Raw genomic sequence first — 26,883 nt, 5'->3', positions numbered from 1 at the left:
ACCAAGGCGAAAGATATAACCGAAAGGATGAATAGCTGCTAGTTTTCTTCTTCTTTCTTTTTTTTTTTTTTGCTTGGCTTGGCTAAAGATCAGAGCGGCGTCTTTGCCTCTGCTTAGGCAGAGCGAACCGCAGCCAGCGACAAGTGGCTGAGTAAAGGAGTCGAAGGATGCGCGCTTAAGCAAACTTAATTAATAAACGGCAGACAAGTTCCTCTTCCTCTTGTTATTGTAGTTCCCTTGCCAAAGCCGACTGCAAGCTGTGTCCTGTAGGGTATATGCGTGTGTGCGTGTGTGTGTGTGCAATGAATCGAAACTCATTAAAAAGTTTCGCTGTGGTTTCACTTGACTTCGATGCCGGCGGCAACAGCTGCCTAGCGGAAGTGGCGCACCCTTATAAAAACACACACACACGCGCGCACAGTCGCTTTAATATGTCAAGACATGGGCACATATTGTGCTGACAAATAAATTTGAATAATTAAAAGGCGCACAAAGGAAACAGTTGTCCTTTTTGTGTGAGCAGCTACCCACTTTTGCCCCGAATGCCAAGCTGTTGGCACTCATTATGCTCCCAGGCAAGTGCCATTTAAATGTGCTTCATTATTTTCATTTAGGCACTGGCCGAGCCCGAGTCGAAACAAAAGCCAGACAAATAAAGCAAAAAGATAAGCAGCAAGCAAATGTGAGAGAGTGAGCTGCTGGGAGAGCAGTTGGGCCGTGCACTGCCAAGATATTATCCAAGCAGGCGACAGCTTGACAAACTAATGGCAAACAATGAAGTGCCCGGCAGATAGGGACTAGGCTCTGCTCGGCTCAAGTGCTGGCAACTAGATATGCCAAAAAAGCAAACAAAATAGCTCTGCAATAGACACACACTGTCGAGTAAGGGCCAAGAAACTGGCCTAGAGGCGCGTTGGCTTAGCTCATTAAAAAACCAAAGAGAGAATTGCAAGTGTTGTTTTGGCTCCACAAGTGCCAAAGTCAGAATTTTAATTTGCCAAACTGAGAAAACACTAAAAACCAGGCAACAAGAGCCACCGCCGCCGCCACCGCTAGCCCTGAGGCCAAAACATGGCCAACAAGGAGTTGAGTTTGTCAGTAGTCCTTCACCCAGCCGCCAAGTGTTCCCTGTGTGTGTATGTGTGTGTGTGTGTGTTAGTGAGCTTTTGAGTGGGTGTTTGCATAATCATTTTCGAGTGCCTAACCCAGGCCAGCTACCATGCAGGCCGACTGCTGCCAGCCAACATGATTAGCCAATTATGTTGGGCGACTGTGAAAACATTTCGTACGCAGCTTAGCGAGCAAAAGTTTCTTCAACTTTAAGCGACAGCTGACAAAATGTGTTTAATTAAAAATATACCAAAATTTAAATATATAAGCCAGCAAATAAATAAATCCCCAAGGGCTGCACAGCACAGCACAAAATTGAGACGCAGGACACACACACTCACACACGCACACACAGACAGACTGGGGCAAGGACACGCATGAGCAACTGCTTAACGCTTTATGAATTTTAACGTTTGCAGGATACGTGTATGCCCCATTATTTATGAGCGGGCATTTGCCATGGCTGAGCAGAAACTTACAGAAATGCCAAAGTATTGAAATTGTTGCCAAAACAATGCTTTAAGAAAATAGGCTAACTAATTGGCAGCTAATTGAAAAGCTTTCGGCAGCCGCAACGCGTAGAAGAAGAGGTCAAAGTGCGAGTACACAAAAAAATGTTACGTATACGCCGCTTGGTTGTGCGCCGGCTTTTGATATTTAACAATTAGGCGCCAATCGACGGCATTATTAATTTGCCTTTGGCTTTCAATTAAGCAATTAGGCGGTCATAGGCCATGGCCACGCCCACACCGCCAACAAGCCCGCACATTTGTGGGCGCATCTGGGTAGAAGTTAAGTTGAAAGTCTGCGAACCGCAGCGAACAATGAGAGAGACAGAGAGAGAGAGAGAGAGACGTAATATGCATAAAAGTAAAAGAAAATTAGGCCATTTATGAGCTGAGTTTTTGGGCTTTTTGGGTTTTGTGTGCTGCACAACGCGGCGTATGCGCTATTTTTTACATTTTACGACTTCACGATTGGCAGCAAGCGGCAAATGCCAAAATGCCAAACGTTTTATGCTAATTTTCACACAAACACCAAACAGCAGACAGCATCAAGTGGAAAACTTTCACAGTCTTGACTGTCGGAAAATGTTTATTTAGAATTCGGCCGGCCGTTATTTATGGCCCAATAACTTTTAACTTCACATGCGGCCCCCGGCATGCAAATTAGTTGGCTCATTTGCTCGCTGGCCACGTACAAAGTTCAAATAAATTCAATTGCGAACGCCTAAGTGGGGTGTCGAATATGACTCCAGATGTGCCAAATCCTCGTGGAATGTCAATAAAAACCACAGCAGCAACATGTGTTTAATTAATGTCCAAATAATTGACAGCCAAATCGCTTATTAAGTTCCATGCCCGCTGTCCAACAATCTGGGCGCCTCTTTTTTATTATAAATATTTTGCAGCAAAAGTGTAGCCAAAGATTTGTTGAAAATTAATTAGAAAATATTTAAGAACAACAAACAGCCAAGGGGCTTGTGCTTGTCATCAAAGCAGCCAGTGTTTTATGTATTTGTATATCTGCGTTCATATATGTACGTATCCATATATAAGCTACTTATGACATCATGATTATTGGCTGATATTTTGGTTCAGGAAAATCTAATTAATTTTTTCTAGCCATGCCATCACTTTGTTGTCTCTTCGTCCATACAAACTATGGATTTCAAGCAAAACAAATTAGTCCACAGCAAACTATTGCCTTCACGCTGTACACACAGTAATCCATCACACGCAACGAGCGCCCTTCTATGTGATTCTCATGTCTACAGATTTTGAGAGGGAAATTAAGAGTGTGGGTGAGCTAGAATTTAAAAAAAAATAATTGATAGAGAGATACAAGTAAGTAGTAAGGTAAAAAGGGAAGTTGACACAGAGCATATTTTAGAGAGAGAGAGAGAGAGAGAGCGAGACAAGTGTATGTAAGTAAGAGGGAGAAATAAATCTTTCTTTGCGTATTGTATACGAAATCCTGGATGTCTCTCACTTGTTTAGTTGCTGATACCAAACATTCAACACAGTGTAGGTTAATCAAAAAAGAGATGTTAAATTTCACAAAAGCAGGAAACATAATAAGCTCAACGCATCAATTAAATACTTAATTAAATTGTTTAAGCGCTAGAGGTGAACCAAGTGCGCTCACAGGCGACCCAAGCCGCATGGCGGCAGTGTCAGAGGTCGCGTTGCAGTTGCAGTGAATGCCTGCCCCATAATTGCACTTGACAGTGGCAGCCAAAGCAAACGACCAGAACTGCAACTGCAACAAGTACAACAGCAAACTACAGTAGCTGACAGTCAAAGCAAATGCCACAAAGCGTGCGCTCCGATAAGAAACTAAAAAAAAAACAAAACAAAAAAAGACGCCAACTGCATGTGGCTGCTACCAACAGCAGTTGCTGCAACAGCAACAGCAACAACTGCAACTGCCGCAAACTGAAAACTGCAAACTGTGAAAGATTGCATAGCTAAATGACTTCAATTGCATTCAATGCCTGTCGCTGATTAAACTGGGAGCTCGGCGCTCGGCGCTGGGCGCTTTGATGACGGCTCACAGATAATTTTCAATTTTTCTTCTTTGTTTTTTTTTTTTCATTTTTCCCATTTTTGCTTATCCATAAGCTTGAAACGTGAGCGGCAGTTAACGAGCTATTTTTGCTGCTACCCTTTAAGATCTGCGCATTGGCGAAATTGGCATAAAAAGATTGCAGACAATCGATTCTTGTCATTATAAACAAAAACCAGCAAGAAAAAAAAATAGCTACTTTTATTTGCTGCAACAATTGTTTTTCCTACTGATTTCAAACAAAGGGCACGCTCAAGATGGTATTCAGCGGCAAATCAAGTGGGGATAAAAAGTTTTCAGGAGAGAAAAAGTCTAAGGGGCTTACAGATGGGAGTCATAGATTAAAGCTAGGCAAGTTTTCGTGTAGTATCAGGGTAAAGGTCATAGAAGCAAGTGCAATATATGAGCGGAAAATAAACTGGGATTGATATATACCTTTATAAATAGAGTAGGCAAAGGGATTGCCGGGCTAGGTTACTTTAGATGTAAGCTCTTGGAGAAAGATTATAGAAACCATGTTGAATGTTGATCGCTTTTAAAAGAATCAAACAGATGTGGAATTCTTGGTTCCCATTATGAATGTCTCCCCTTATGAATGTATCTCGATAAATGCATTGTTCAGTTTTAAGGTAATTCCAACATCTGGCAGCCGCAGGACCCATTAAGGGTGTGTACACTTCGGCTTGCCCAAATTAGTTTTGTTTGTTCTGCGCAGTTTTGTTTACTATTTGGCCAGGGCCAAGCCCAATATTGCCAACGGCAGCTGTCAGCGTCCATTGGCAGCACAACAGACAGACAGCCTGGGAAAGGGTCTCGCGGCCGGTCGGGGCTGTTGGGAGTGTGCCACATACGAGCTAACGTGCAGCAGCTGCCGTTGCAACTTCCGCAATGCTGCGCTTCGCTAGACACGAGTAGCAGCAGCAACATTTTGTGCACAATTTGCGTGCGTTACCCATTTGCCAAACTGGAAGAGCAGCGTCCAAAGTGGGTGAGAGCTGCCACCGTTGCGGTTTCATGCGCCTGCGCAACTGTCTTGGCTGACTCATGGCAAATGCACATGTGAGCCACAGCTGCGCCAGGTGAAAAGCGCCTGCCTCCGATTGCGAAATGCCAGCCGAAATTGGTGTAGCAGCAAACACAGCCACCGCATTGACGGCAAATTGTGTAATAAGTAGATAATAAATGAGCATAGTAGAGCATGTGCCGCATTTATGCCCCATTGAGCAATTGCCAATCAAGTGAGTCATTAATAGAGCACAGCTACTCAGAACAAGATACCCAGCCCCCGATATGTGCCCACTGCAATCCACTAATGGCCACTTGAGCCATGACGACCAGCATTAATATCGTACTTGACACACATTGAACGTCAGAGATTGGCGCATCGCTGAGATTTGTGTGGGTGGCTCTTAAAGGAATTGAGCAGAGCTCAACAGCAGGGCGTAGCTAAGTAAATGCTGCTTCCTTCCACTCCTCTCACTTTACTTCCTCTGCAGATTAGTTCTGCCTTTAAATTTAATTCACTTAACTTTCTTTTCTTGTTTAATAACTATTTATGCATAACCCTTGGGCTTTGCTCTCAGAGCGCACATATTCAAATTACCGAAAGACTCGTAAAACTTTCTACCCTAACGAATAACACCTGTACAGGCTACAGTACAACTGTAACGATGCCATAAACATATTTAGCCGATAATTTGCAATGAACATGAAAATAATGCTTAAGGCAAAGTCGAAATCCATTAAAGATAATCCGGCGTAATGTGCACAGCATTCGAGCCACAAATATTTTATTGGCTATTATTATTGTTTTTATTGAACTTTTTATGAACAAGTGCCGCAGAGACAGCAGAGATAGTAGGGAGAGAGAGAGAGAGAGTGAGAGAGCGAGAGACGAGTCTGTTTGCCACAACATTAAAAATATATGTATATCCATATTTAAACAATAATATTGCAATATGATGCACGCGTTGTCTGTTTACATGGGGCCAGTGCTGGGTTGTGGAGCATGCATTTGGGAGTCGTTGTTTTAATCAAGCGTCCGCAGACCGTTAAACAAATTGTTTGCCATGGCACGGCGTATCCCGAACTGCGTTAAATGCAACAAAAGTGTTGCACATCAAGATCTGGCGGCGTTGCAGCGTGTTAATTTTTGCCATGTAAACCACACAAATCCAAACAGTTCGAAGATGGCGCAATGCCAATGACTAAATCTGTTGCCGGAAAATATAGCTATATGTCTGCCTGTGGCTATCTATGAAAATTGCAAATGTTTATCAAAAAATTAACGGCCAAATTGAACTTTGTGCAAAAGGTTAAGCAAACACGTAGAGCACGCCAAAACGAAATGTTTTGTGTGTGCGGAAATAGCAAATTTCAGATTTTAAAGCGTCTTAAAGTCGGCCGAAATGACAGCCAACTTTCGGCGGGAATGTATGAAATTCAAAAGCAATCCTGACAATGACATATACAAAGCCCAGAGTCTGCTCGCTCCAAAGGACACTTGAGTTTTTATTTGCATTTTATGACTCATTTTTCACGCCTCCTTGTGCCGCCCAGTGTCGTCTGGCTGTGTCAGTTGTGTGTGGGCTGATAAAAGCCAGCGCCCAGGACCCCAATTGTATGCCGCATAATCCTTTTCGGGTTGTCCTTTTCGACGCTGCCTGCAAAAGTTGAACCAATAATTTATATAGCAAAATGGGTTTGGCACAGACTCAACCCAGCCCACGAGCACAAAAATGCCAGATAATTGAAATTGATATATGAAGAGGCGGTTTCTTGGTTCTCGGGCCGATTCTTTGTCCCTTCTTGCCTCGAATGTGCCGCTTAGATAAACAAAACAAAGCAACAGCAGCAGCCACAGCAGCGGCATCAGCAGAAGAGCGAAAACATTGCGTATACGCCACCGACACAGACACCGCCCAACCATATGAAAATTCATAATTTTGCGTACGCACACCAAATGGAAAATGGGTAAACACAACAAATGTGAAAAATCACACACACACACACCACACACACACACACACACACAGCACGTGGAACGCAGGCAGATGAGAGTCTGCGCCCGCTTTTTATATGTTTTTCAATATTTTCTTTATGCGCCATATTTTTTATGTGAATATGTATATAGACTACATATATTTTTAAAATATTCATATTTTTATTTTTGAACCAATTGGAACAGATGCGTCTCACCTTCACCTTAATTTTCATTATAATGTAAATATTAATTAATTGTGCAATACACAATAATAGCGAAAGGCAAAAAGAAAACAACAATTTTTTATGCCTCGAAAATGTTCATAAATAAAAACAAGAATTTTGTAATACGCCAAGCTAATAAAGGAACAAATTGGTTTAGGCAGCGGGTGGCAAATCATTCAATTGAATTTATGCTTATGTCCGTATTCAAAATACCATCAACATAAAATTCGAAAATTTTATAGCATCGGCAGGAAATTGATTTCGGATCATAATAAATTGGCGAACGTATCAAATAATGGAGATAAGGTGACACAAAGTGATGCCCGAAGGCAGCGAATTCCCTGAGAATATTGTTTCAGCAACAAACTTTTCAATTTCAATCAAAATATTTTCGTTAGACGCGGCAATTTCAATGATATTTTAAGTCCACAGGCAAATGCCAAATAAATAAACTGTAAATTTGGATGCCCACGCAGGAATAAAGCCGCACATAAATAAGACAACTTTTGTTAGTCGCGGAAAAGTTAAGATCCATCTATGACAAAAACCGAAACCTAAATAATTGATGTGCAAAGTGTGGAAATGCGCGTATAAAAAAAAAAAACGGAAACTGTGCGGGAAACATAAATCGAATCGAACTTGAGGGCCTGCTCAATAAATATTTGATAGAGCCAACTCGGGGCAAGCGCTGCAAAACAAAAGTTAAGTATACGTCATGTTGCCAGGCAGGCGAAAAAAACAACAAACCGAAAACACAAAAAAAATAATAAAAATGAAAATGCAAAGAAAAAAACACGGCGCCAGGCCAAGTGCGTGAGAGCGAATAATTTATACACCTTTTGAAAGATTTATGCGGCATGGCCCGCAAGGAGGCTGCTAACCAATTTTCGTATAGCGCGAAATCAAAGCGTGAAATTCAATTAATCTAAGCAGCCAAAAGTCAGAGGAGGAGACGCTGCAGGGGAAGCGCGGCTTAGCTTCGGCTGCGATTGTGAAATTCGTGTGTGTGTGTGTATGTGTGTGTGTGAGAGCGAGATTTGTGCAGGCTGTGGCATAAATATATTTATAAGTGGCGTCCTGTCCGATACTTCTCATAAATAATGCCTTCAATGACAGCCTCACACACACACACACACATGTGAGTCACACTCGTTATTTGAGCCTGCGACGCAGATGAATCAGTTGGGCTGACACAGCAGAAAAAAGGCCAACCCGAGAGAGAACTGCAGGCAGTCTTTAAGACTGTTATCTGCCCGGTTTGTGTATCTTATTTGGGTTAGCCAGCCAAGCATATCGCATATATATACATATTTGTGTGTGTGTGTATAGCAATGCTAACGGTACACACCGAAAAAAAAGGGGCACAAACAAAGCGAGCAACTGCGAAAGCATAACAAAAGTGCAAAAGTTTGTGTATTTCTTGTTTTCATTTATGGAAAATGCAAATAACAACGTGCAACAACAAACAACACGTGCAACAGAGACACAGGCAGCCTATGTGCTGATGTGAGGGCCACTGTTGCACACATGACACGCCCCCGCTGCCGTCGCCGCCCCCACTCATGCCCCCACCAAGTGGCACAGTCGATGCAAATTGTTTAGCTGTTGTCTGTGGCGTGGGCTTTAACGCTGCTCCACGGCAATTTAGCTTGGCAACTGAGTGCATTTAATTGCAAATGCAACTGCAATTGCAGCAGCTCCAAGTGCAACGTCTCCAAAGAAATTATGCAAAATGCTGTGGCAGAGACTCGGCTTGTCTCAATGCAACGACTAATGTCAAGCGCTTTGCATACAAAGTGTGGCATCAACAAAGTCAAAGCTCAATGCTCCGAGCAACAATTCATGAACTTCTGTAGGGTCTGGGAAAACTTGGCCAGCATATATGGCCAAATATGTTAACAGGGTCATTGGCTTTGGGCTCATTGAAATGTTGGTCAAGCATTGCCAACTAATTAAATCAAATGAAATCAAAGAGCTTCAACTGACCAAAACATAACAATAACAACGGCAACAGCAACTCGGATAGAATATGAGCTTGGCACGCAAACAATTTCCACACATTGCACAAAAATAATAAACAACAACAACAAACAGCTGAAGACAGAGAGAGAGAGAAATAACTAAACAAATGCGTTGCCGAATAATTGAATGCGAGCACAAAATAATGGAAATTTTGTTTACCATATTCTCCCCCCCCCCCCCTCCCTTCCCCCTCTCGCACTCGCACTCTAAAAAACAGACCACAACAACAATATGTCTGTCAATGTGACAGTTGACTAACTTGCTGAATGAATACATACAACAATTGCTTCCGTCAGCAACAGTCCCAAAAACAACGACAGCTCCAATTCAATTGCAAAAATATATATAATTGCATTTATAAATTGTAAATAATTGTTTGTGTTTGGCCACGTTGGCAACAATGGGATGAAAATTGCAAAAAACCAAAAACAAAGGCAAATTAAATAAATATACGTTTTGGCTATATCATGGATATGCCTATTACAATACTGCCACTCGGATGTTGAAAAAGAGAAATGTTGTTGCCTTTGTTTTGGCGGCAACAGCAAACACACATATGTGCGACTACGAGGGTCGACACACCTCTTCCTTCCAGAGCTCTTTGCTCGAAACTTAAAAGACAAGCCGACGCGATTGCTTTGCGTATGCCAGAACCACTTGGGAATTAGTATGCGGCAAGAGTGTTTCACATACCACAGTGTATGATATAATAATGCCTTCTAATTTGAGGTATTACTCATTTCCATAGTACATTTAGATGTAGCTATACGATATAATATTCCTGTCTGCAAGTCCAACAAAAGTCTTTGATGGTTCAATTTATGGTTTGAACCTATGTCTTTTCTTAACGTTGGTTCGAACCTATTTTCCAATTTTAAATTGAAGAATGCAATTGGTATCTTACATATTTGTATCTATCAAAAGAATTTTAAAAATAATGTGAAAATCAGAAAATTATTTGAAATATCTCCAAAAAAACATTCTTCTAATATAAAAACGTAATGAGATGAATTTAAGGCAAAGCTTTGCAAACTTTTTAGGACGTTTATCTTTATACATCTAATTTCTATCACTGTTATGTATTCATGATAATTATTGATCATGAACTCAGACTTACCTTGGCCTGAAACGTGATGCCATGGAAGAAGGCCTGCTCGGCATGAAGTGGTACACGCAAGTCCTGATCATCCTGCACCAGATCGTACGGTGTCGATGGCATTCTCAGATAGTTCAATAGCACCGATTCGGACCACTTGTAGTATCATGAAATTGTTTTCATTTTCCTTGTGCTACGCCTGTGCAGCTGATGGCGCAGTTGCCATAAAAAGCCACTTGGATGACGCTTCCCTTGGCTCTGGCTTTGGCTCTGGCTCTGGCTGTGGTGGTGCGGCGGCTGCTGTTGGCTAATGCTTTGGCTCATGCAAATTGTGTGGAGCGTCGAGCGCACGATGTGATTGATTTGTTATGTTTTTTGTACCCGAACCCCCGTATATTCCAGCTACTGCTCTGCCCGCAGTCCACCGTCCACTGCCTGCTCGCCTCTTTGGGTTGTGCAGCCTCCAGCGAGCGTTTGCTTAATCTCAATTTATGAGCTTGCGGTCGTCTCTGCAGCTGGCAAATTGAATTGCGTCAGTTGGTTCGTTGCTGAGCGATTCGCAGTGAGATTCGCGCGAGAAGCGATTCTTTAGCTATTTGCGTTTTATTATGAAATCTGCCCATTCACTGCCAATTTGCGCTATACTGTGGCTGGAAAGAAAGAAACAAACACAAAAAAAGTTGAGAAAAAAAAGCTAAGCATAAAAGTGGAAATATCAGAAGGCCAATAAGCGCTGGCTAATATCATGTTATCAAATGCGTCTAAGCGCCTTAACTTTTTGTCTGCGATTTGACTATTCAAGTGATTCACTCGACAACTTTCGAACTTTAATATTGAGTCAGCAAATCAAGTGTTGAGTTCATTGGAATCATGCTAATTTGCCACTGCCTGAATCACAATCGTCGTGCTGATTGTTGTTGTTTTCTCTCTATGCCTACAGCAGCTATCTCCCTCTCTAGCTCTCTCTCTCTCTCTAGAGACCATGACACCCCGTACCTGCACGCACGTGCTTACAACGCGTTATATTGTTTAACAAAAAGATACATTTATAATAATTATAATAATAATTTGTTAGGCACGTCGGTTTTTCGTTATAATAATTATGCTCGTGGTTCTATACGGCGCTGCAGGAAATGTCAGCGTTATAATTAAAATCAGCCAACAATGGATCTGTGGTTTATTGACTCTACCCAGGGAAATGCATGAAAAGGGCATGGGAAACGTATACAGGCATATTTAAATCTGATTATTATTGTTATTTTAATAAGTTTATGCAGCACCATGAACTCTGCCCTTTGGCTTAGGCAAATTATATCCAAACACGGTGAATGCAAATTTCGCTTCCTCAATTAGATAGCTCATCTACAGAAGACTACAAAAATATGTAGTGATATATATTTCTGACCACACATCAACCTGTCGAAGACCTTTCTAAGTGAAGCTCCTAGTCGAGCATTCTCATTCATTCTCAATCCTTCCCCATACCCCTACAGGGTATCCCCCAGTCGAGCTGTCTCTACTGCAGCTTGTTTATCGATGTGCCTGTCCGGCAAGCAAATCAATGCGGTTATGAGTACCCCAATACCCTTCCCTCCTCGTCCCTGTCCACGTCGTAACCACACTTCCAACTGCTCTGTCAAATTTTATTCAACTCTCGGCTTTTAATGAACTTAGCAAAACTCAAGCTGAAATTTTATGTCAACAGCTGAGATACATTTCGTTTTCAGTTTTTGTCAGCGGTCTTTGTCTCTCTGTCTCCTCTCGCTCTGACTTTAACCCAGTCTCCGCCTCGGCTTCTCGCTGTGTTGTCTCGGCGACGGGCCAAAGGGTCATGGACGTTTATGCTTGTAAATGACAAAAACAACAACAGCAGCTGGAGAGCACCCCCCCCCCCTTTTTGGATTCGCAGACTGTCTCAGTCCCTCGTCCAAGTGTATCTGCATAATACGAACAAAAATGCGACGGCAGCTTTTAAAAGGCTAAAACAGAAGTTATGCCAGCAATTCTCGAATATCTCTTTGTCATTAGGTCTGTCTCTTTGTCTGTCTCTTTGTCTCCTTGTCTGTCTGTTTCTCTGTCCCGCTTGGCGTGGCTCGCATTAACTTATCAATTTGGGCAACGATTGAGTTCAAATTGCAGCCAGCTGACACCCAAATGGAGGGCACTGGGCCGCAGCTGAGAAGTTGACACTTTTTGGGGCGCAACATAAATCAGCTCAGCTTGCGTCGAGGTCATTTCGTTATCAGGCACGGGGATTAAAGGCAACGCCAATGTGTATGGCCGAAAAGAAAAAAGCTTGAGCCAAAAGACTTTGCTAAAAGCCCTCAGCTCAAGCCCTTTGTCTAGTGTTCCCACAAACTTGGTACCAAAGTTCAATGCCTGCCTTCGCCCACCTTCATATATCATGCATAAGTGGTGCTCCTAAAGATAGCCGCTGCATCGCCATTTTGTATCCGCACTAGGGTTCAAGTACCTCTAGCAAGACACGAGCTGGGCCAAAGCACTCGGCGCATGCGTTGTGAGGCATACTAAAAGCATATTGCTAGAAAACTGCCTCACATTGCACCCGCAGTTGTCAGAAGGGGGGGCATGGCGGGGTAACGGCGAAGCGGGGTAACAAACGGTATGCATTACCCAACCCAATCGTAGCTTCCCTTTACTCAACACGCTCAGAACTTTCCTAAGTCACTTCTCAGCTACGCACGTCGCAGTCTACACGCGCAAAAGTTTATGAGTTAAAATACGTTTAAGTTAATAAAGCGAAGACTTAGTTAATAGTTGTAAAATACATAGTAAGACCTTTAAGTTAAATGAGATAGAGTTGTAAAGGAATTACTCAACTCCTGATTTATATGTTTCAAGAACGAATCCTTAAATTAAATAAATAGGTTTTATATCTTTTTTGTGGGCAGTCGATTTCTCTGAGTGTAGACCATGCTGTTCAGTTCTGTTCTTGAATGTCCGCCTATCTTCTACGTCTGCCTCGCAGCCAACTATCAGTTTCGTATTGCGCTTTGTCTCGTGCTTCGCTACGTTTCGTTTCGTTTTATTTTATTTCGTATCGTACCGTTTCGTTTCGTTTCGTTTTGTTTCGCTTCGTTCTTCGCCCGCACTATCAACAAAGCTGCGCCTGCGCACTGCAGCGACAACAACAGCAACAACAACAACAACAGCAACAACAACAACAAGGAGAAACACAATGGAAAAACTCGTATCGCCTGCAAGTGAATGACTTGGCAGAGAGCTGACGATGTGCTTCCAAGAAGCATTCAGACGCAATAGACGGTGGGGTGGGGGGTGTAACCGGTTTTCGGCTTGTTGGCGTCCCAGTCGAAGACGAAGTCAAAGTCTTGGTAACTTACACGCTCACTTCCTTTCCGGTTCTTGCTGCACCGCATTGCTCGCTCCACACGCCCTGCCCCTGCTCCTGTCCCCGCCCCAGCTGCAGTCAGCTGCAATTTGTATTTAGCAGTTTTTCAAGTTTTTTTTTTGTTTTTATTTTTTTTTTTGCATTTTGATATTTGATTTCTTGTAATTACGTAGCCAGCAATCAAGCGAATCGACGGTCCCGAGCTTTTGTCAGCTGCGAAACTGAAAACGTTTCTGCGCCGTGCCGCGTGCACTTGCCACAAGCTGCATGCCGCTTGTGGTGCGGCCGCAGTGTGTCGTATTATGCAAGTCGTAAAAAAAAATAAATCAAAAAAAAAATCGAAACTGGTCGCCAACTTGGAGCTCAGGATTTTCTTAGCTGACTTTTTATTTTCTTTTTCAAAAATTGCGCACATTTTTGCTTTTGAAAATATTTCGGGTAATGCGGAAAACTTGAAAGCCAAATTGCTGAGCATCGATTGTTGTTGTTGTTGTTGTTGTATCTTTTGTTTTTAACTGCCAAATAAACACATAAACAACAATTATGCGCTATGATGGCCACAATCGGTGAATCTAGCCAGCTGTGCCAGCTGCGTTGACTACCGCCCCTCCCCACCCCACCCCTCTCTCAGCCACTCATCCCTCAAGCATCTCCCTGACTGCGTCTGGCATCAATCTTGTTTTCGATTTCAAAGCAAAAAGCTAACAGGCAACGGCAACATGTTGCAGAGTCAGTTGCCAAGTGTTGTCAAGATCTGGAGATAGAGGCAGTGACTGAGAGAGAGAGAGAGAGAGAGAGAGAACCTTTTTTGGCCGGATTCCTTTGTGGCGATCTGCGAGCGCTGCAGACGGCCATTTGGCGCATTGTCTCGCCAATGTCGCTGCGGCTTTATATTTATGAGGCAGACAGCCCAGACGGGCAAACAGAAACAACAACAACAACAGCAGCAGCAGCCAGTCAGTGGCAGGCAGGTCGATGCAAAAGTTTTTGCCTGCCTGGCAGGCAGGCAGGCAGTCAGCCAGAATGTATCTATAAGATACATGCTATGCGCGTATGTGTTACGCGCCTATAAATAGCGCCAAACTGAGCAGCATTCTAAAGCAACCGACGCCGCCGCCCCCCTCGAAGCAGGCAAATACATAGGTAGACCTAAGCAGAGAGAGAGAGAGAGAGAGAGAGAATAGAGAGAGGGCGGAACAACAACTGAATGTCTATACTTGTACCTATATAAAATACTTTGGGCTAATACCACACACAAACATAAATCTTTGGTGAAACAACACAAAAAAAAGGCGATTGCTAAATAAAAGTTTTAGCCGCCAGTTTTGACTTTTTGGCGTACCAGAAATATTTCTGAAATATTTTCCCCAATAGATGTGAGTTTTGTAATAGAGCTGCGAGCGACTAAAACGGAAAGTATCTACAAGATACAAATCGTTAGAACTAACCTTGAAGGTTCAGTTCAGTTGAGCCCAGTTAAGCTAAGCTATTTAGCATAAATCGTGAGCGTCAAAGATTTTCCAGCTGCTGCGCTCAAACAGAAGTATTAATAAATGAAACACCACAAAATGCCGAAGACAAAGCAGAAACTAAAATAAAATTAATCTCTTGCAGATGCATTATTGTTGCACGAGCCCAAAGACAGCCAGCCACTGCGAGACCCAATTCGAAATTGTTGTTGCCCCTGTTTGCTGTCATATTTTATAAAAATAATAAACACAATGCTGACCAGCAACGGCTGCTGTCGTCTTTTTGGCACACGAATCGCCACAATTTGCTTATACACATACATACAATGCGACGCGATTGTATCTGCAGCCAAGTATCTGCAGTGTGCATGGCAAAAAGTATCTAGAACGCGTCGCGTAATCAGTTTTTTTTCTTTTCAGCTGGAAATTATGCCGAACTTTCAATTTCTATGCGCAATTCGCGTGGGTTGTTTGAGCTGTTGTTGTGGGCATATTTTACATACCTTTTGCCAGGCTTTCGGCGTATATAGTTTCACACACACACAGATACACACACAGATACACGCACTGATGAGTCGCAGCCACTCGGATTACACGCTTTCAGCTGTTGCCGTGTCTCCTTTTGGGCTTTGCGGTTATTTTTGTTGGTTCTTTTTTAAAAAATTAACTGCCAATTCTGGGAAGCCGACGACGCGCTGTGTTTTTATTTTGCTTCTTCGTTTTTTTTTCCACTCTTAACTGAATGTTAATAAATACATAGAGCGTTGGCAACGTTGACCAAATGGCGCCGACTTGTTGCTATGTTTGTGGCCAACGATGAGTTCTCTTCTTTTTATATTGTTTTTTTTGTTTCTTTCTTTTTCGGCTGTTCTGTTTTGGTTTGTTTGCTAAGCGACGGCAAGTTTTATGAATATTTAATAAATTTCGCCAGTATTTTAGGTGTGTGCATACAAATTATGTGACTGTTGTTAACTGTTGCGCCGGGGCGTGTGAAACGGAAATGTCTCTGGCTGTTAGATTCTGAGAAATGAACTTTCGACACGAACTAATTTGCGAATTGGCGACAAATGCCAAAATCCAGCAGTGCGGAGGTCAACGGCAAACACACAAGACACAGCTAATTAGATGCAATTATGATCAGATAGAGATACAAATATGCCCAGATACTTAGATACTTATGCTTTGTCAAGCCGTCGCCTTACGTTTTTTCTACTCTTGTTGAAGACTTTGCAGGAAGCGTTTATTTTGGCTTGGTTTGAATTAAAATTTTAACGGCTTTTTTTTTGTGGGAACCGGTATGCAAAAATTTACCAATTTTGGTTTTCGTTTTTTATTTTGGTTTAAATTTTTTTATTTCAATGGGACGCGCAACGACGCGATTCGAATTCACGCTGCCCGTTAACCGTTAGGCGTGATGCGTTGCGTATACGCCTGACCTGCACACAATGAACGCCGAACAACAACTGAAACGTTTCGTGCCGACGCGCTGTCGTGTCGCCCAAGCAGCATGCGTACAGGGTGTCGCAAACCAGTTTTGCGTACAGCGTGCACGCTCTCTTATCCGCTCTAAGAGAGCGCGAGAGAGAGCTAGCACGCTGTGCTGGGCGAAAAGCGAAAGCCGCTGGCCAATCAGCGTCGGGCAAATACACGTGCTTGGCGCTTGGCGCTTGGCCCAAACGCTGCGGCGTTTCTCTGTTTTGATTTTCCAGCCGCAGCACTTGGCGCGCTGAGCGCTGTTTCCACCTGCCCGCTCTGTTAGCCAAGACTCAAGACTTGTTTCGGCCTTTCAAGCATTGTCTTTAAACAATTGAGCGTCAAAAGTTTGTTTAAATAATTTGCTTATCAAAACACGTTTGCTCTCAGTCTAGACATTATAATTATGCCAGTAATGCGTGTCATAAATTAGACAAATAATTATACAAATAACATATTATAGGCGCATTTAGTACTTCTTTTTTAATAAGATCTTATAATTTCGTTCTGTTTAAATGCCAGGCAAACTTGTTTCAGTTTTGAGCTAAGTTTGGAAAGTTGCAAATCATATTTTTTTATAGTAAACATTCAGCACTTCTTCTTCTATCTCAGGTATCTCAGGCTTTGAATATTTCCCAAAATCGCTGCAAATTTAATAAATATATCCAATTCTCTTCATGGTTTACCCAAATCAACGTTGACTTAAGGTCTTCTTTGCATATTTTAGGCACATTTCTTCACCCCACCGAAATTCCTGACATAAGCGAAATTACAAAATATGCGACGGCTTTACGGTTGCCACAATCACAATCACACACACACAAACACACACACACACACACACATATTCCAGCTGGCTTATGTGCGTAAGTACTGACAACTCACTCGCAAAGCTACAAGTATTCACAAATATTCACGCATAACTCAACGTTGTCTATACTCTCAGAGGTGTGGCAAGTGTGTGCAAATAGTATTCATGAGTTATATGCAAAAGCTTTGCGGCCACCATCAATAGAATGCCAACAAGAGCCAACCGCAAAAAAAGGATGACAGACCGTGCAAAAAGGATGCGCCGGCAACAACGAGATCTGTGGTATTGGGGGTAAGTGTTTTGTATATACATCCGAACGTTTACAGTTAAGACTGAACTCAATTGACAAAAATTGTAATCTAACTCAAATATTTGTTAAACTTTAACTGCACTGGCTGCAGGCAATAACAAGAAATTGAACAGTCGGCGGCAACGTAGAAAACACTTTCAGCTAAATTAAAAACCAAAGTGAAAAACTTCAACTGGCTGTCGCGTTTGTTGGCAACGTGCGAAAATCCTGTTAGCAACAATTTTTTTTTTTCGGGGCAGGTCACTTTTTTAATTAAAAGCGCCGGCGCATGGGAAAAAGCCCGAATCGTATTGGCAAACAGTTTAACAGCTTAAATCAAAAGTTTTGTTGGCCTGAAAACAAAATTAAGTTAAATATACATACGAATCCGGTTTTAAAATCCCGGGCGGAATGCGTGCCTCAAAATGCGTTCAATCATGGCCTCTAACGAGAGTGCGTGCCCTTAAGAAAACTTCCGTGCTTTGTCATTTTTACCCAACACATTGTCAAAAGGAAAGCAGCAGCAGCTGAAAGAGTCCTTTAGGATCCTCACTTAGCAGCGCCAACAGCCCATCGATGTTGTAACTTGCCAAGTGGCTGGCAAACTTTTTTCTTGCTTACCTCGGGCAAACTTTCTCGATTGTCCTGCGCCTGTGTGTGCGGGTGTGTGCGGGTGTGTGTGTGTGGGCGTACGCGTGTGTGTGTGCCAAATGCCAGGCGTCAAGCCTCAAATCAGCTGTTAAGGCTTTAAAGCCCCAGTTAAATCAATTAATTGCCTGGCTCGTACTTTTTAGCAGCCACAGCTGCGCCTAAAAGCATGCTGAAAAAAATCATTTGTCAATATAAATGAATGGTAATTCATAATTTGATATACTAGAATATATAAAACGCGCCCTGGTCTGAATTGTCTTTTTGGCATGCACACACACATATACACTCTAACACAAGCACACACACACTTAAGACATGCTGAAATTAAATTTATCAGAGTGCCAACATAACCTATTAATAAAAGTCTTTTAATCAAAACACGAAACTTTGTAAGGCCTACCCCGAATAGTGCCTATCCTTACTCGGTCGAAGTCCTATTCTTTGAATTTAGTAAAGAATTTCGAAACGATTCTCCCATCAATATTTACAAAAAGATTTGTTAATGTGCTGTACGCTGATCGAATGGTCAGATTAATGCAACCTTTTTGATCATCAATCAATCAGTCGGTCAATCAGTCCGAGTAAGGATAATGACTCTTAAATATGTTCATATAGATACATGAAACTCGCTCGACATGAGCTTTAAATGCACATATATCGCATTAAAGCACAGCTGAGCTCAGCGCTCGGCATATTTGATAAGCCCGCTCAGACAGCAGGCAGCAGCTGATAAAAACCAATAAATTTATTGTCAGCCTTTGCCTTTGTAGCTGCTGCTGCTGTTATTTTATCCATGCTTCGTTAAATTTACGTTAATTTATGTGGGCGTGGGCGTGGCCCTGGGGCAATGCGCAAATGACACACAAAATGACTTTGATAAACGCAATTGTCTAGCAAATGGCAGGAAGATTCGTCTTAAGAGCCGGCCCAAATTAAAATGTACGCTTTCAGGCTTCAGGGCTTCGTGTCGCTGGTAAAATCAATCAACAAAGCAAATAAATACAATTAATGTTACATTACGCATACGCCTCGGTGCACAGCAGTCGCGGCAAAGGCAAGCAACCAGACGTAGTCCTCTTTGTTGTCGTGCCTTGGCATAAATTATGCTCGCAACAATTCTTTGCAATTTTATGCATGTCAACGCGGTGCGCAGCATTCAGCTGTTGGGAGCTGGCACCAACAGCAGCAAGTCCTATGTAAATGCAAACACAACAAGTAAGCAAAGAGAAAAGTTCAGAAAGCACACTTAGAAATACCCTAAAAATTGGGATGGTATTAAACTTTTAGACAGCCTTCTCTGCCGCTCTATTTTGTAAGGAATATACGAACAAACTTACACGATTGCCAGCAAAACCATAATTTAATTCAAGTTATCAAAGCAAGTTAACCCGTAGGGCCTACTTGAATTTATGAGAATCGCATAGTGAGGCGATATGTAAGATGCAGCTTTCGTTTACTCTCAGCGCAGCTAGAAGTTAATTTTGCTTCGCTTTAAACAATATACTTCCCTGCGCATGAATTTTAATAAGTTAAACTTTAAACTGTCACATAGATACTTACTGGCTGATCATGCCCCAAACTGCACTCGTTGAATTCGAGCATATGCCGAGCAACTGCTCTACGTGCATTTCCCATGACGACTGTGAATGTGAATAAAATAAAATAAAATCAAATATGCACTGACGTGTAAATTAATGCGTGAGTCTCTTCAAATGGCATTAAAGTATGAAAAGTATTGAATACAAGTGTGTGTGTGGGTATGCGTATGAGTGCGGGTATGAATACGGGCATGAATATATATGTTTTGCTTGCGTTGCCTTTAGAATTTACTTGTCTAATTGAAAGAGCTGCGAAAAAGGAAAACGTTAAGTTAAACACAAAAAATTGAAGAAAACCAAGTGCAAACGTAGAAAATTTCAAGAGTCGTCGCAAGGGCCATAAAGTTGTTGAAAAGTTTTGCAGTGCTCAACGCTTGCGTTCCCCATGGAAGGATCTGAATACAGCCAAGTAAAAACTTTGATATTCCATGAGAGCAATTAAATATGTAACACAGATTAGCAGCTTAAAATATGCATAAAGTTTTTTTCAAATGCCAGTTGAGATATGATTAAAAAGCCAATTGGCCGCAGATTAAACTGTAGACTTATGCAAGCAAAACTCAGGCCTCAATTGTTGCTTAATAAACGACTTTCAAGCATTTAAGCTGCTCTAAGCCAAGTTTGCAAAGCAAACGAAGTGCATTTTATAAGAGGATTAAGCAATTTAACAGTTTTTGGTATAATAAATATTAGGCTAGGCGTTGCACCAACTATTTTGTTAAATTTATCATATTAAAAAGAGTTTATTGGATTTTGTGCAAGAGAAATTAATCTTGGAATCTGATAAGTGATAAGATCATATGGCTTCTTCAATTGACGGCGTGGCCTATCCGGTAAATGTATGTCTTCTGCAGACTCAAGATCGATGCACAAAAATATATTGCCCAATTTAGGCAACCTTTTTTACACTGTATTTGGTTTGTCAATGAGTATGATGCAGTCGGATGCACCCGACTGCAACATTCTTAATTGTTTTGGTCTAGCACTGTCCCTGTCAGGGCTTTTATGGCCAATCACCACAATCATAAATTAAATGGCCTTAAATAGCTCCATTAAAGCTGTAAGCGTGCAACTCGTCGCTGGAGAGTTCGTTAATGTGAGGCACTGTGAATTCGCTTTTTGACCATTAGCCGCACTTCCAAACATTTCTAACGGCCGCTAATTAACCTCGATGCGAGAGATAAGCCACGGGTCCCCAGAGCTGCAGCCAAGCGGCAAACAGATTGCCGCAACATGTGGCCAGCCGTGGTTCCAACTTGCCTGCTGCTCCTGCTGCTGCTGCTGGGCAGTACAGGCAATCTGGCATTAACGGCTAACGAGCTGGTGAAACGCAGCCACCAGGAGCAGCATTGCGAGACGCTATTGTTGCTCAGGCACAGCCGCCAGCTGCCCTGCAGCCAGATGGAGCAAGTAGCGGCTGCCACCACGTGGCCCGTTCTGCGCTTTAGCAGCCAGGCGAACTTTTATCTCAAGAGCAGCCAGAGCACGGAAATGTTGGCACTTATATGTCTGACTGGCCATATGGAAATGGATCTGGCATTGTGGCAAGCGCTGGCCAACAATCTGTACAACATGCGGCATGTGCGGCTGCTCCTATTGCTGCAGCTCGCCACGGCACAGTCATTGCAGCAACAGCTCCGGGAGCTGGCCAACACGGCGCTGCAGCTGCATTTTCCTCATGTGGTGCTGCTGCTGCTGTCCACGGACAACGCCTATCAACTGCAGCCATATGCACAGGAGCACTGGCTACTGCTGCAGCCGAACAGCAGCGGCAGCCCGATCTTTGCCAGGCAATACAACTACCATCGGCTGACGGCACGCTCACTGCCCGATCAGGTGTCGCCGCGTTCGCTGGGCTATAGGGATCGGAAGACGGGTGAGCTGCGCATGACGGGCTTTGTGGCCAAGCTGATGCAGGAGTTTGCGCGCGTGCACAACATCTCGTTGCGGTGGCAGCGCCAGGTAATCGTTGGGCAGCAGCTGTCCATCATATTGCTGCGCAACATGACGCTCAATGGCACGCTCCAGCTGCCCATAACGCTGTGCGGCTACGAGCTGCCCACCAAAGAGGGCTACTACACGTACCCGTTCGATGTGGCCGAGTGGTTTGTCATTGTGCCCTGTGCCCAGGAGACACCCACGGCCGAGGTGTACCTTACAGTGTGCAGCTGGAACATGCTGGTTGTGCTTCTGGCCAGCTACTGCATCTTTACGCTGCTGGACACTTGCTTTGGCTGGCTGCTGATGCAGCAGCAGGTGGATTGGACCAATCTGGTGTTTAATGAGCGCATGATCTCGGGCATTATTGGACAGCCGTGCAAGCTGTACGCTCAGGCCACGAACAGCTCACGGCTGGCCCACGCCCAGCTGTTCCTGCTGGGCCTGATTGTTAGCACACTCTTTGCAGCCCAGTTGAAGACGCTGCTGACCAAGCGACCCATGGAACGGATGGTTACCAGTTTTGAGGAGCTGCGAGACTCTCATCTGAGCATTCACTTTACCGAAGGCGAACACTTCTATGTGAACATGATGGATCGGGACACACCCATCGACATCATCAGATCAAAGATCACATTTCTGCAGACAACCGTCTTTTATAAGGAGCGCAGAAGTCTGAACAAATCGAAAGCATTCTCCATGACATCCACCGAGTGGCAGGTCATCAAACAGCAGCAGGATCTATTTCAAAGGCCTGTACTGTGCTTTCAGCCTGGCCTGATCTTTCGCTACAAGATTCTCGCCTCCGTGCCATTGCAGGCGAACTCCATCTTCGCGGAGCCGCTGGAGGAGCTCATGCTTCGAGTGGTCGATACCGGACTCCTGTTGTACTGGAAGAAGCAGTCCTTGGGCGAGCTAATCGCACTTGGCGAGATCAGTGGCAAGGACCCGTATCCGTATGTGCCCTTTTACGACTTCAAGGTGGGCGACTTGTTTTGGGTCTGGCTGGGCTGGGCATGGGCCTTGTCCCTGGCATTTGTTGTCTTCTTGTGTGAGTTAATTGTTTACCGCACGACCAAGTACTTGAATAATTAATTCAATGCAATTAGCACATGAATTAAAAATGCGATTTATGCAAACTCGTTTTTGTTAGAAATTGGCAATATTTAACTTTTCGTTCATCATAAATGCTACTAAATTTTGAATGTTTATTTGAATTTGTTAGCTAATCCTCTGCTTAATAGATTTTTAATGTCGCTTCATATTTTTTTTAAAAATATTTATTGCTCGTAATTGGTTTGGATATTACGTTTTCAATATAAGCAAAATTCCATTTATTAACTAGCACAAAAAAAAATAAATCCCTTTCAATCAAACTATTTCTAGTTTTTATTCAGAGTAAATTAATTTTATACAACGTATTCATTTGTTGCTTTGCTCAATAAATGAATGGAATTAGGAATTCATACCGTTTCTTAAAAAAAATACCATTTAGTAACTAGCCCAAAAATAAAGAAGAATTCTCTTTCAATCAAACTATTTCCAGTTTTTATTCAGAGTAAATAAATTTTATACAACGTATTTGCTTGTTGTTGGATTTAATAAAAGAATGGAATTGGGAATTCAAACCGTTTCTTGGTGGCAGCGTTGTAGACGAAATTATGACGAATTTATGTCAAAATGGCAGACATCCTGGAATTGTGGCCCAGCTTGGGGTGTCCAGTCGATGAAGTTGACATAAATCAAACATTTTGCAAGGGGATTAGTTTCAAAGTGTCAGCCGATACAGTTACGGCTGCTGTTGACAAGGCTTAAATGTTGTCGAACCGTTTTGCTGGTTTAGTTTTTGTTTTCTCTTTTCTTTTTTTTGGAGCCAGGCTCATTCAATCATCGGTTGGCACAACCCAGACAGACAGCCAGCAAGGACCCAGATAATTGACGTTTACGTTGTCAGAGCAGCGTTTTATCTTTTAAAATGTTGATGCGGACAGACAGACAGGAAAAGTTGGCTGGATTTGCTGGTTATTGCAATTTAACGCGTATTTTATGGCATCAGCCTTAGAGAGAGTAGAGAGTTGGACCTGCCACACGCCGGAGCTGATGGCATTGATGGGCATTTATGGGCGTTTATGGCAAATCGATGAGCCAATTGGCACTTTAAACGCATTTTATTGTGCTCCGGCCCCAAAGGGAAATTCAATTTCATCCGCCCTGCAGCAAAGTGCAGCTTTGTCGTGACGCACACAAAAGGCTTGTTGCCAGCAAATCGAATTAAATGCGGCCCAAGGACCTGCACCAGGCCGTACGCCTATTATGCGAATTTCTGCCGAACATTTATCGATTTTCGTCGTGTAAGCTATTTATAAAAATCTTCTTAGATAACAAACAAACATACACATTGGAAGCCACAACAATGCTTGGACGAGATTAATATCATGCTAAGTCATATTTGAAATTCTTTAAACTATTTACTCGCATTGTTATTCGACTGGGATAACGGACAATGCTTCATTCAAATGCCTTTTGAATAATAAACTTGCATTTGAATTACCAAAACCGCTCAAAATTCAACTTTAAATTGAACAAAGTTAAAGACCACATAAACTAGTTAATAAATCTTCTAAATGTGATAAATGTACATTGACAAAAAATTTGCAAATGTTGTTCACCAATATTATGAGCTGCATTTGATTTTGGACGGAATTTAATATCATAGGCCCAAAAATGCGTCCTTAATTAGGAGGTTACATAATATTATATTATGCTGAAATCCACAGTAGATTACGTTCAAATATTCTGTCTATGTCAAAGGTTATAGATCACATCAAAGGGTCACCTGTGATGTATATTCATTTTAAATTATAACTATTAAGCTTCCGACAAACACTGAGAAACATCTGAAAATTATAATCTGAATGCGGTACATCTTCTGTCTTCAGTTTTGGTTACATACTTTGAGTTTGATGATGACAACCTGATGCATTTCACAATAGATACATCCAAGCCTACCGTCTCCCCAAATTTATTTGCATTGCTTAAACATCACATCAGAAGCTTCCAAAATGTTCCGATCTATGTTAGTAAAGCACCCGGGTTTCCCTCCGTATCTGGCAGTAGGAGGCTAAATATAAAATACATGGTCTATCAGTTAACTGAACACTCGAACGACTCAGTTATATGACTATACGGTGTGCTTTTAAATACCCTAAATAATAATGTCTGTGATCGAAGCAGATAAATATTACAAAATCAATTTAATGCGGATCATTAGCTCATCTAATAAAATCCAGTTTTGTCGCGAATTGCGTTACGCTTTTGATAAATTGAAATGTGATTTTATTGCAGACCAAGTTTATAAAAAAGCATTGAAAATTTTCGTGTTTCCACTAAATCAATAGGTATCGATCTTCATTTTGAATTATTTTTTAGAAATAAACGCTTTTTAAATTATAAAATATAAAATACCACATAATATAAACATAAAAATCGGATTAATTAAGACGAAGAATTTATTTCTGATAATTAAAATGTTTGTAGCTGCGTACAGGGTATCTCATAGCTTGTGCTGTAATGTTTGAAATTTTAGCTCTAACAAATTAACTTTTTATTAAATCTTCTGTGTGTGAAAAATGTACACTGACAACCGCTTTCCACTCTTTGTTGGTTGCCGCCATTAACTGTATCTTATACTGTCCGGTTGGCAATGGGAGAAACCGGACAAACTCGGATTTGAATACCATTTTGTTCACAATTATAGCATGCTGAAATATAATATTTATACTAAATTAATACAATCAATGAAAATACTTGACTTAATTCATGACTCACTTCATACGGACACGTGTGATTTATATTCGATGTCTCGGATAGCGCATCCATAAATATTTTTTCAAAAGACAATTTCCTATTAGTTTTTGCCATGAATTTGCAAAAGTCAAAGGTCGTATTAAAGAAATATGGATGGTACTCGCTGTACTTGCGCCAAAAACTGAGATTAACCTTTCAACATAAAAGGTTAGTTTTTTCCATCAAGTATTCCAACAACACATACCTTTCCGTTCTTAACCGGCCCTTGATTCAGCTTCGCGTACACATTCAAGCCCACGACTCCACGGCCAAGTATTTTGAGGTCACATTGCTGGAAGGTGGCATAAGCGGGCACCAACATCTTGCACTCTATGTTTGTGAAGCGGGTGACACTGCCCGAGAGCCCTTCTGAGACCAGGATGAGGAGCGTAAAAGTAACCCACATCATTATGAGAGTGGCGACACGCAATGACGACTAACCAAAGCGCCCGTTTAAAAAACAGTTTAATTCATAGAATCAATAAATCAGACACATTATTAAAAACAAATTAGTGTAGTGATCCCTTAACGAGGTAATACCCTGCACTTCGCAACGTACATTTGGAAATACATGAAAGAGGCACGCACAATAGTTATTCAATTCGACGTCCCCATCTATGTTAATCTCGAAATTCTTGTGTCAAAAATCGATAGTATGTTTTGATGGACAGACGAACTTGACTAGAACAAATAGAATGATAATTTTGATCAACAATGTATATTATATACACTCGAAGTTAACCCTAACTACCTGTCACATAAACATCTGCCTGTTATTGCACAACTTCATGCTACCCGCTTTTACCGATTGATAGGTATAAAGTGTAAAGTAACATTTAAATATAGCATGGGATCATTTAAAATCGCTTTACCTGAATGATTAGCGTGCCAATGACTCTCAAAATTCATGAAGTATCTGATTTTAAAAAATTGCCATGCCATATCGATCGGAATTCCAGTGTTTATCAATTCTTCAATAAATCTTCCTTGCGTAACATTTGGATGTTGATATTTGTTTTCCATTCGTTGTTGGTGCCTGCCATAATTTGTATTTTATACTCGCCCGAAGGTAAAGGCAAAAACCTGTAGTACTCCTCCTGGAGTATCATGTCGCGCACAATTATATCATGCTATAAAGTTTATGAAAAGTAACAATTTTCAAATTTAATTCAGCTTTAACTCACATCATAGGGACACGAATAATTCAGGTTCGACGTTGTCGCTAGGGATTCAATAATTACTTTTTCAAATGACAATTTTGAGCTAGATTTTTCCTAGAATTTGCAGAAGTCAAAGGTCGCGTTGAACATAAATGGACGAAACCCGTTGTATTTTCGCCAAGGACTGAGATTTACCTAGAATTAATAATGCTATTAACTCATAACACGAGGACACGAGGCCACGACCAACTATTTTTAAAACACATTGCTTATAG

The 26,883-nt window shown here is 41.9% G+C and overlaps 3 protein-coding genes across 6 annotated transcripts in view; 1 reads left to right on the top strand and 2 right to left on the bottom strand.

The window, feature by feature from the left end:
- LOC135432715 (capon-like protein) overlaps positions 1 to 16,291 on the bottom strand; it is a 45,726-nt gene extending 29,435 nt beyond the window's left edge. For 2 of the 4 annotated variants that reach the window (XM_064688501.1, XM_064688504.1), the window contains exons 1-2: positions 15,346 to 15,999; positions 10,025 to 10,653 (exon numbers count right to left, since the gene is read on the bottom strand). In XM_064688501.1, the coding sequence (XP_064544571.1) occupies positions 10,025 to 10,126 (102 nt within the window). In that variant the 5' untranslated portion in view covers positions 10,127 to 10,653; positions 15,346 to 15,999. Of the gene's footprint in view, positions 1 to 10,024; positions 10,654 to 15,345; positions 16,000 to 16,044 lie in introns of those variants that run through there. The other 2 variants (XM_064688502.1, XM_064688506.1) reach the window with 2 other exon arrangements.
- Positions 16,292 to 20,897: 4,606 nt separating this feature from the next.
- On the top strand, positions 20,898 to 22,697 carry Ir67a (Ionotropic receptor 67a). Its single transcript, XM_064688649.1, has one exon. The coding sequence runs from the start codon at positions 20,898 to 20,900 to the stop codon at positions 22,695 to 22,697; it is 1,800 nt and encodes a 599-aa protein (XP_064544719.1).
- Positions 22,698 to 25,155: 2,458 nt separating this feature from the next.
- On the bottom strand, positions 25,156 to 25,857 carry LOC135432819 (uncharacterized). The gene is made up of 4 exons (XM_064688647.1): positions 25,654 to 25,857; positions 25,431 to 25,601; positions 25,244 to 25,363; positions 25,156 to 25,167 (listed from the first exon to the last, which is right to left on the bottom strand). The coding sequence occupies exons 1-4, from the start codon at positions 25,855 to 25,857 to the stop codon at positions 25,156 to 25,158; spliced, it is 507 nt and encodes a 168-aa protein (XP_064544717.1).
- Positions 25,858 to 26,883: the final 1,026 nt, after the last annotated feature.

Source organism: Drosophila montana, unplaced genomic scaffold (assembly GCF_035044405.1).
Source record: "Drosophila montana isolate Dmon_TW-CO22-7 unplaced genomic scaffold, ASM3504440v1 contig_3213_1, whole genome shotgun sequence".
NCBI classification, from domain to species: domain Eukaryota; kingdom Metazoa; phylum Arthropoda; class Insecta; order Diptera; family Drosophilidae; genus Drosophila; species Drosophila montana.
This window is presented reverse-complemented; position numbering and strand designations above follow the sequence as displayed.

Coding starts and splice junctions, on each gene's coding strand:
- Ir67a (XM_064688649.1), top strand. CDS start 20,898: ATGTGGCCAGCCGTGGTTCCAACTTGCCTGCTGCTCCTGCTGCTGCTG.
- LOC135432819 (XM_064688647.1), bottom strand. CDS start 25,857: ATGATGTGGGTTACTTTTACGCTCCTCATCCTGGTCTCAGAAGGGCTC. Junction 25,602..25,653: donor GGCCGGTTAAGAACGGAAAG/GTATGTGTTGTT, acceptor TTATGTTGAAAG/GTTAATCTCAGTTTTTGGCG. Junction 25,364..25,430: donor ATCACACGTGTCCGTATGAA/GTGAGTCATGAA, acceptor ATTATATTTCAG/CATGCTATAATTGTGAACAA.